The 11100-nt window shown below is 34.3% G+C and overlaps 1 protein-coding gene across 1 annotated transcript; it reads right to left on the reverse strand.

The window, feature by feature from the left end:
* Positions 1-2597: 2597 nt before the first annotated feature.
* Positions 2598-3576, reverse strand: LOC120071654 (ethylene-responsive transcription factor ERF114-like). The gene has a single exon (XM_039024024.1). It carries the CDS (start codon positions 3285-3287, stop codon positions 2844-2846), a length of 444 nt encoding a protein of 147 aa, XP_038879952.1. The 5' UTR covers positions 3288-3576; the 3' UTR covers positions 2598-2843.
* Positions 3577-11100: the final 7524 nt, after the last annotated feature.

An 11100-nucleotide genomic window follows, 5' to 3' on the forward strand; every position in this document is an offset into this window, starting at 1 on the left:
GTAACCATGGAATAGAAAAAGAACTATGGTTTATATGTTTTATGAAGATAAAATATTAAAACTATTGGTTATAAATATAGTAGTATGATAAATTGGTTATCATATATTTATAATAATATTAGTTATTAGATAATTAATTATTTTTCTTTAATAACCAAGTGAGTGGGTAGTTATTGAATTCATGGTAACCGTGAGTTTAAAAGGAAATTGGTTTTCCTATTTTGAAAAGGGGTTTTACAAAAGGTTGATAAAAGTTTTTGAGATTTCTCTCGGCGAAAAAGAAACTCACGGAGTCGTCAAATAAATATGGATTTACAAAATGACGGCTGGGCGAGCTAACTATCATGCAGTATTTACTAAACGATCACATAGTTTTGCTAGACGATCGCTTGCCCAAAGTAAACGATCGTGTAGAGTTTGTAGGTGATAGACCAAGTTAAATGATGAGCTAAACGATCGCATAGCTTTTGCTAGACGATCGCTTAGTTTTTTCTAAACGATTGGGCATTGACCTATATGATAGGTCTCTGCCATCTCCCAGTTGCCCAGTTGTATACGTGATCGGTGTTTCCTCTTTTGACTACCTTATACGAAGCCCGAACAGAGCCCACCCTCTGGATTGTCACACCAAGAATATCAAGGTAGCCTTATTGGTGGTGTCAGACTCAACTTGACACCGTCGACATTTTTTGGAGGCCATTCGTGCTGTTGCTGACGAGTTTGTGATCTAGGCGATCATTGAGGACGAGCGGGAAGTGTTCATGCTGTGTTACGATCATGTAGATCGAGCGTTCGAGGTTGCTATTGTTCGAGCGGTCGTACGTAATGGAGCGTGGAGACGCATCTGCAAATGTTTGTACAGTTTTCCTTTTGAGAATTTATAGTTATTTCATGCTGTAATTTCTCTGTGAATTGCATAACTGTTTGTATTAAAGTCTACTGTAAATATTATGTTCATTTATGATTGTGATTTGGAATAATCTTGTTCCGCTGCTCATGGAAATCGCGAAATCTGATTTCCTTCAGATGTATATATAAGTTAAGCAACATAAGGTTTTTTTCTCTTCTCTTAGTCTATAGACTAATGGGTGTGCAAGATTGCATACTCTCGAGGCCAATGGGCCATCCTTGACCTCATCTTAGTGAAGTCCAATTGTAACTCCTCATTTTTCTCAACTTGTGGCTTGCCTGGCCCAAGGCCCATTTGAGTCATAGATCAGGTATTTTGATCTCAAGATTTGCCTTTTGTCTCGTTCAAGCTCAATTATTCTTGAATCTAAATCTAGCCTCCTTTGGATTCGGGGGGATATTCCCAAGATTCTTTCATTTCTTGGCTTGCTATTTGGAATCGGTTGCAGAGTTGTTATCATGTTAGATGGTGGTGTATTAATATCCCTACTGAATGTGTTTTGTGTTTTGGTGGAGTTGATTCTGATCATTTATTTTTTGAGTGTCCTTTTAGTAGGGCTATTTTGGGGACATGCTTATGTTGGGAGATATTCTCATACAATATCATATTGGAATACGGAGCTCACTTGGATTTGCAAGTTTAGCAACGAGAACTGGTTGAAGTGTAAGCTTTGGAGAGTTGTTCGGTGTTTTGTTATTTACCATGTTTGGTGAGAACATAATAGGCATGTCCATGGAGCCACTTTATATCCTCCTCACGTGATTAGTTTAAATATTTGGTCTGAGATCTTTATCCGTTATTCTAAGTAGTTGGGGCATCTCTTGTGGGGAACCATGAGGACTCTTATTCTTTGGACCTTTTTCCTTGAGTTGTGGGTGTGTTCGGTTGTTTGGTTGCTTGTTGTCTTGTTTGGTTGTGTTTGTTTGTGTCTTGACCTCAAGTTGTGAGGTTCATCTCTCTTTTTTAGCAATATATTACATTTGCAAAATATATATATATATATATAATTTGGCACAAAAATCAAACTTCAAAGGTAAAGGGTAGTTTATCCAAAAATCTAATAACTTATAATTATAGACCTTGAAAAAATATTGGATTGAAAAATAGCCCATGAGAAGCATTTTGTGGTTGATTTTTGAGAGACGTGTGGAAAGTCGTGGTCTATGGGCCGTAAAGGTTGACAATTAAGTCCAGAAGGCGAAAGACCCCAGTCCAGAAATTAAACACCACTTCTGTCGGCCGCTTTCTTATTTTAATTGAATCTACAAGCGCTTTCTTATTCCCATTATCTGACCCTTGAAAAGTTGGTGTGAAGCGACTAAATTTTGTACGGGAAAGACAAAGGGAAAAGGATTTCAGTGTGGGTGGTCTGAAAGCGGCGGTTGAGATCAACGTAAACCGCGTTATCATCATTCAGCCGAATTCGATGACTCCTTTTTGGAGTTATGAGTTGAAACGACCCGCACACACCACTTCCTTCCATATAGTCCTTTCCCATTCACTTCCTAATTAATTACCCGTAAGATTTAGTAATAACTGTACTGTTACGCTTGTGTTCCCATGCATATTCGTGATCTGCATATATTTCTAATTAATGTGGCCATGCCACTCAGTTTGATTATACTCTAACCTTCTTTTTCAGCTTACACTAATTTAATTTGCACATAAACATGTATATGTGTCGATCTTCAACGTAACTTAAGTTTAATTGTTATTAGAAAAGTGCAACATAAAAGCAATATAAGCGTACAATTACATGACATATATTATGTAGTATATTATTTAACATGGACGCATTAAGTTACAAAAGTATATGTAAATGTAAAACGACGCTTGTTCTCTCTCTCTCTCGACGTTGTGAATAATGAACTAACTTATAGTTGAGGAGAAGAGAAGGATATATATCATAATTTAAATAGTTGCAGGCGGTGGCTTAATTTTTGTGATGGTGATGATGAGAAGGATCGTGAGGATGATGAGAAGTTGAGGAGTGGAGATTGAGCATATAGGTGGGATGATGATAGGCATAGGAAGGTGGAGTGGTGAGTCTCTCAGGGAAGTTGAGCTTGGCTTTTGTCCCTTTGAATCTTAGGGCAGCTTCATCGTAAGCAAGTGCCGCAGCCTCAGCAGTGTCGAAGGTGCCTAGCCACACTCTTGCTGCCTTTTTTGGATCACGAATCTCAGCTGCCCATTTTCCCCACGGTCTCTGTCTTACTCCTCGATAATGTCGACTTTCTCTTTTCACTTGTTCTTCATGATCTGGTTGCTGCGATTGCGATTGTGGCCAATTATATTCTGCTTCTACTACTGTCGGGCTTCTGCTACTCCCACTCCCACTCCTTATCACTTCACCTAACGCACAAACCATGGCTGACATATCATGTTCAGATCTAGCTGAGTAGATCGGGAACGGATTTTCATCCTCCGATTCATCGGAACAAAGGGCCCTCTTCCCTCGCTTTGAATCCACTTTCTAATTTTCACCACCCTTACCTCTTGCTTTGGTTATTACACCTTCTCCTTTTCAAACAAGCATGGACACCCGTTTTCTTCACCAACCTATCTTCTATATATATATATATATATACCCCTTGCTTCGGTTATCGCACCTCCTTTTCAAACAAGCATGGATACCCGTTTTCCTTCCCAACCTATCATATATATATATATATATATGAAAAGTGAAACTATTTAGGTTCATATATGTTTGTGCATTTCATCAAATTATCCAATCTTAATTAATTTTTTTCAAATGACAAATAATCTTCTTATTTGTTTTTTGAATTAATTATTTTAATTCTTCATAGTATGTGATGAGAACAAGATACGTAGAAAGAGTACATCTTGAATATGCACCCAACTATTAGTCTCTCTCAACCTCTAATATATAACATACACATTATATACATTATTATATTACATATACGAAAAACAATCACAACGTCGGGGCAAATCAGAAGAATATTGGTCCATAAAAATTCAAAAGAACAAGTACTCTTCGAATTTTATAATTGGAAGAGACACATCCAGTAGGCCCTACATCAGAAAAATTGGAACATAATAAAACACCAGACATATTTGATTTTTTTTAATACTAAATAATGAAATATTTTGGTACATCTCGAGTTGCAACCTACCTTTGTTAGTCCACTAGAATACTCAATTACAAGTTATCATGTAGCAAACTTAATATATATATATATAGAAGAAGATATTTTTCTTATCTTTTTTCTTTGTAATTGAAAGGATGCATGGAGATGGATTATGTAGTATTAGCCTTAAATAATGAAGGAGATTTTCCAAACTAATAATTCACCTTATATTGCAAATTGTATCCCTCAGGATTCCAACAGAAAGCATACCTAGTATTCAATAGCGACTACATGGCAATATCTTGTCTCGTATAGCACTCAAATCGTAGGCAAGTAGATACTCAGCAGGATAGAATATGCATTTTATACTACATGGCAATACCAAGATATTGCTGCTCATTGAGCTTCAGCATCCCCATGATTTAGGACCCATTTAGACTGACTTGAAAAAAAAGTATTTTTCAAAAACTCATTTTTATTTAAATACTTTTGACGAAGATTATTTAAAAGTTATTTTGAAATGATTGTCAAACACTCCAATTTTTTCTAGAATGACTTAATTTTTTAAATTAAACACTTGAAGATGCATTCCATACATACCCTTAGAATCTTTCATTATCCATGTTGACAAAATCTTGTGGTATATAATTACAATGTAGTAAGTATAAAACTAATTTTATCACAGCTTTTTTTAATAGAAACCAATAATTGTTGGAAAATGTCCTAAAACTTGCCGTTCGTAAATTTTAAACATATTCTATTCACACTAAAGATGTTATTCGGACATTTTTTTTTTCAATAAGGTTGTTATTGAATATATAAGTTGTATTTAAAGATTTCTAAATCCAATAAACTAAATGAACCTATGGCTATAGCATGAATACTTAAACTTTATGTACAAACATAAAAGTGGATTAAGTTTTAGTATATAGCCAAAACGGTCTATAAGTATATGAATAGGATTAGGTACCTTATTCTAGAGACATTATGGATGCGGCCCGCTTTGTATATTGGTATAAACGATGTGATCCCAAAGTCGTTCATGTGGAAACATCCTCTCAAAAGATGTTTGTATGACCAGATCACGAAATAATCACTTATCTTTATAATGACCATTTACTGTTAAAACTGACTATTTCAATTCAATGACCTAAGGTAACTTGATCTCAATCCTTAACTAATTATGAACTCCTATTTATTTGGGATCATCCTTTAATCTGCATAAGTGAGAGTGGCTCAACATCGCCACTCAATAAGCCTCCCTGTTTAGGGATAAGACTAGATAGATAGCTAGGAACATAATCTTGCAAAACGGAATTCACTCCTACCCATTTTAGGGTTAGGAGATAAGTTGTTCCCTTAAATACTGATTTTTGGTCTTGAACAAAGGGGTCCTGCCCTCTCTATGGCTGAGAAGAACTCAGTTTATTGGTAAGACCATAAATCAATTGTTCATTAGAGGATCAGTAGAGAGTTAAGAAGCAAGATGTATTACAGGGGTAAAATGGTAATTTTGACCCAACTATAAATACGAACAACCTGTGAAGGATCGACTTACTAATTATAGTTAAATCAAGTGGATAGAAATGTATCTACAGTGAGGAGAGTGCAATAGTGGAGTGTCTCGATAGTTAACGAATATTGATTATTCGGTTTAAAGAGTTTAACCAATTAATTTCAAATCGCTGAAGCTCATGATCTGTAGGTTCATTAGGTCTCTCTACTAGCTCGTAAAAGGATCAAACCTTAGAATAACGTGTTGAGAGAATTTGAAATGTTCAAATTTGATTTAGGGTTTACATTATTATATTTGATATAATTTAATTAATAAATTAAATGGATTTAGAGAGTTAAAAATATTTTAATTTGATTTAAATATTAATAAATGAATAGGGATTCATGTTTGAATTAGGTGTTTTAATAATTTAATTAATTAATAATTTATTTTTTAAAATTTTGAATTTATGAAATTCAAAATATATAATTAACTTAATTTGATTAAGTTAATTTAATTATAAAAAAGTAAAATAAAATTGAATTCCATTTTATAAAAATAATTTGAAAGTTCATTTATAATTAATATAAAATGAGATTATTGAGAAAAGTTGGATTTTCCTACTAACTCAAACACCTAATCCACTAATTGAGTGGAATATTGAGTGTCAATGCCACAATTAAATTATTTTTTCATGTTCAAATTACTTAATACAAGTTAATTCGAATGAATTTGATTCATGCATCTGATTTTCAAAAGTGAAAATTTTGAAATTTTTTCCTTCACTCCAACTCTCAAAATCATACCAAATCTCTCTCAATTTGGGTTCCACCACCCAATCTAAGGTCCGAGAATAGTAGAGAAGACTCTTGTGATTGTCTACTTCAAAGATTCAAGAAGAAACTTAAAGAGTCTTGAGATAATTTGGAGGAATCTTCAAAGGTATATTCCTGAAACCCTAAACACTGAAAAAACCATGAACATGCTTACTAATTTACTAAAATTAATAGAATTAGAGTGTTTTAAGATCCAAATCTCTTCCGCATGTTGAATTTCAACTCTATCAATTGGTATCAGAGCATGATTTAAGAACTCAATTCACGTTAGTTTTAGTTTGGTGGGTGTTTTTCATGAGTTGTATGAAATGGGTGCTGAAATAGATATATTATGGTTTTGGTTTTAGATTTCTCTTGAATTATGATGTAATTGTTGTAATTGGCTCCTTGTTTTTGGGTCTTAATGTGTGATTAAGAGTTTTAAATTTATTAAAGTCAATAGAGTTGCAATTAGGTTGTAATTGAAGAAGATATGAAGCATCCTCAACAGTAGAAAGCAGTAGGTGAGGCTTTTGCCTCACAACGTTGTAATGCTGCCTTTGGAGCATTGCAACGCTGTTCTTCAACCAACTAAGACCAGAAGGAAAATCCTGTGGCATTGCATTGCTATTCATCTCAGCCCAAAATATGCGTGCACGAGTGAAGCAGTGATTCAATAGAATTGGTTCGAGTCTTGGAGGTATGGTTCAACCTATTTCATACTAGTTCAGCCCAAATTCTTCCTTAGAGGTCCGATTTGAGTGATTTGAAGCTAGTTTAGGTCAGTTCTAGCAGTTCAAGACTTGTATTAACTTCTGAATATATTTTTAATTAAATTAAATCTTGTATATTCATAATGAAGGAACCCTGTGAAGGGACCATAAGCGGAAGTGGATCACCCCAATTTTTTTAAATTTTACAGAATGTAAAATTTTACAAAGACAAAAACAAAAATATGCATTTAACATAAATTACAGCATGCCTTTGACAAAATTACATAAAAATAAATAGAGTTCAAAACCCTTACCTTTGAAGAACGATTCTTCAATTAAAAACCCTCGAACCGAAGAACACATCACAATGGTTTCCACGTTATTCTATGAGATGAGAACCCAAGAGAAATGGGCTTTGGCTATTTTGAATTTAAAGAAGGAAATGATTGATTGAGAGAATCAAGAAGAAGAAGGAAGGGGATTATCATAGAACCTTTTTGTGTTTCAAGAAAACCTTTGTATTCAATTTTCACAAAAAATTGCAGAGAATGAGGGATTCCCTAGTCTCATGTCTAAGAGAGTAAAAGAGATAGAGTTACAACTCCCTCCCATAATTAGTTTTTTTTATTAATTTTAATAAATTTTTTTTTAATATATATACACACATTATATATATATATATATATGTATGTATGATAACTACTTTATCATATAATGTATATTAAACTATATATGATATCAAATATAACATATAACCTATAGTTTGATATTGTAACCCATACAATATAACCTATAGTTTAATTCTCTCAATAACAATATTCAATATAAATCCCATTTAAATTAAATTTAATTATATGAATCCAATTCACATAATTAATATTTGAATCATATTTAAATATATAATTTCTCTCAAATAAATAATTAATATTATAATATTTCAACTACATTATAGTAACTATATCATATATAATTAAAAATTAGTTAATTATATCATATATAATTAATTCTCTCAATTAATTTGAACACTTCAAATTAATCCAAAAACTAATTCTCATTAAATCCAGTTGAGCTACCGAGGGTACCTCATGGACCTGTAGCTTAAAGCTCCAATGGTACGTGAATAATTAATTAAACTCTTTAATTAAATTATTCACCATCTGTTAACTGTCAGACACTCTACTAAAAACCAACAACTGCACTCTTTGCACTACAGGTACACTTTTTTGCATTCATTGGATATAATCAATCAATAGTACAATGACCTTTCACAAATTGGTTGCAAGTACAGTTGGACCAAAATTACCGTTTTGTCCCTGTAGTTACATCTAACTTCTTAAGTACCATTGATCCCTCTAGTGAACAATAACTCATAGTCCAACTATGATCAAAACCCCTCTCGAGCCAGGAAAGGGTGTGGCGCCACATTGTTCAAGCCCTGAAATCAACCCTTAAGGGAGCAATTTATCTACTTACCTCAACATTGAGAAAGAAGTGAATTCCTTCATGTGTAGTTGTGTTTCCAACTTCTCAATCAAACGAATCCCTAAAATGGTAGGCTTGTTGAGTCGACGATCTGGCCACTCTTACACATACAAATCAAAGGACCACCTTCATATGCAGGAGTTGACAACTCATTCAAGATTCAGGTTATGTTACCTATGGTAATCTTGGTAAAATGTAAGTTTCTATTATGAACGACGTTATATAATGAGACTAAACATTTCATGGTATGGTATTATTCAAACTTCTTTGTATAAAATATCCCCGCTCACATATCTCTACATGAATGATCAGGATTAAATCATTTGTAGCACTTCACAATAATTGTAACACCTACAAAGCAGGTCATACTCGTAGTGTCACTAGGATAAGGTATCCAGCCTTATCCATTTATTACAGCCCATTTAAATTATCACTAGGATAAGGTATGTATAAAGCTTTCTTTTGATTTCTCAGTGTTAATCTGTAAGGGCCCTTGTGTTTTTGGGCATAATTAACAAGCAATCGAGTTTGTAATTCAAAGTCTTTGAGTTAGTCGAGTCATTTGTGATGAAGTTTCGAAGCATGAAGATGCAGTTCTCAGTGAAGAAGAAGACCAAGAGTTGGTCGTATCGTGTAGCCTCAGGTAAATGATCATTAGGATTTGGCTAAACGATCGTGTAGTATTTATTAAACAATCATTTAGCTAATGTTAAACGATGGAGTAAAGTGTTTGCTTTATGGCATAGTGTTGGTTGCCCGATCGTGTAGACGCTGGAGGTAAACGATCAAGTGGGAGCTTTTGATGCTCATCGTTTAATAAAAGATGCGCGAACTAAACGATCGTGTAATTAGCATGCTCATCGCATAGTCACTGACTACACAATCACGGGGTATACAATAATTAGGCACTCGCTCAGCGATTGTTTAGATGATTGTGCTTCACCGCATTGTTGTCGTTTAGACGATCGTTTAAGGTTTGCATTGTGCATTGCGCGCTGCACAATCATGTACCTCATGCTTCATCACATAGTAAAAGGTACGCGATCATTGCTAAATGATTGTTCAGCTCTGGAAGCATTGGTAAACGATTGAGTAAAGCATTTACTCTTTCGTGTAGATAATCATGAGGAAGTTTGGTACACGATCAGTGGAGATGCGAACATCGATCGGATGGTTCAAGACCCAGTTCGCTTGTTTGAACCAGAGACTCTTTGCTTTTGTAATAGTTAGCTTTTGTTTTGAGGATTTGAGGCAAATTATCCCGGTTCATCAACTTTTGTTAAATATACATGAGATGTATGTGGTTTATATGGCATAGTATATGACATATAGATTTGAAACCCACCTTAGGTTGTGCAGTTATTCATGCATCATGTATTTTAAGTGTTATAATATAGCATGATGAAATTACAAGAGAGCATGTGCATGTATCATGAAATATAAGAGTTATATTTGTGTATGCAGTAAGCATATTCATGCATCATCTTTATATTATAAGCGTTATAGTATAAGGGTGAATGGAAGCATGTTTGCTTGGTTCGTTGTTGTTTTGTATAAGTGTTATATAAAAAGTAGCAATGAATGAACAATGCATGGAGCATGACACTTAGGCTGTTTGTAAAAGTTATGAATGCCTTGTATGTGTTTGCTTTGTGTTGTGAATGGTTTTATTTGTTTATGTTATAAGCGTTATAATAGAAATTAAAGCTAAAATCGATAAGAAAGAGTTGCATGCAGACTTAGGGTGAACTCATGTTTTAAAAGGGTTTTAAAATTGGATTGAGATAGACCTAAGTTCAAAGGTTCTAATGAGATTAGCAATCTAAGTTTAATCTTTTTAGATCGGTTTAATAGGATTAAATTGATTGGCATAAAAGATTAAAATTGTATTAAATCTATCTATAAGGAGTTTTTTTTTTTGTCTAAAGTAGGTTCTGTCTAGGCTGGAGTACTTAAGTTGATGGAAATGAAACACCCCTACCTGGGAACCTACCTGGAAAGATGAATTAGATAGATTTTCTACAAGCATGCGACAGTTGGTCAAAGACTCCATTAAAGAGTTTAATGGATGATGATCAAAAGTTGTTCAACTATCCAAGGTAAATATTATTCTTGGGCAAACCTAAAAAGTCACTTAGTTCAAATTCTTAGTCATGTTTTTTCTAAGTAAACTAAACCCTAGGTTATAAAATACTCAGTGGGTGGGAAGAGATGTATCTAATATGTCAATGATTCCACTCACGTTTCTCCCTAAATGTTCATGCCGTGAGATTCATGCTTGGCCTCATGGTGCCCTGGGAGCATCCCCCTTCGGATGATGTTTGTATGAGTCAATATCAAGGTGGACGGAGAGAGTGTTTATAGTAAGTGGGTGAAGGGTGTGTGTCAACATGTCCAATGGTCTCTATCATTGGTTCGTACCGTGAGATCATTTTTGCACTCCCTCGTGACACCCTAGGAGTGTCTCCCTTTAGATCGGTTTTGTGTAGTTGGTCAATATCAAGGTAAACTCCAGAAATTGATAGGGTCACCTTAGTTTTTGCCCTAATCTAATTTTTTCGCTTCGAATTGGCTGCTTGGGGTGGAACTCTAG

Source organism: Benincasa hispida, chromosome 2, assembly GCF_009727055.1.
Source record: "Benincasa hispida cultivar B227 chromosome 2, ASM972705v1, whole genome shotgun sequence".
In the NCBI taxonomy this organism is placed as follows: Eukaryota; Viridiplantae; Streptophyta; class Magnoliopsida; order Cucurbitales; family Cucurbitaceae; genus Benincasa; species Benincasa hispida.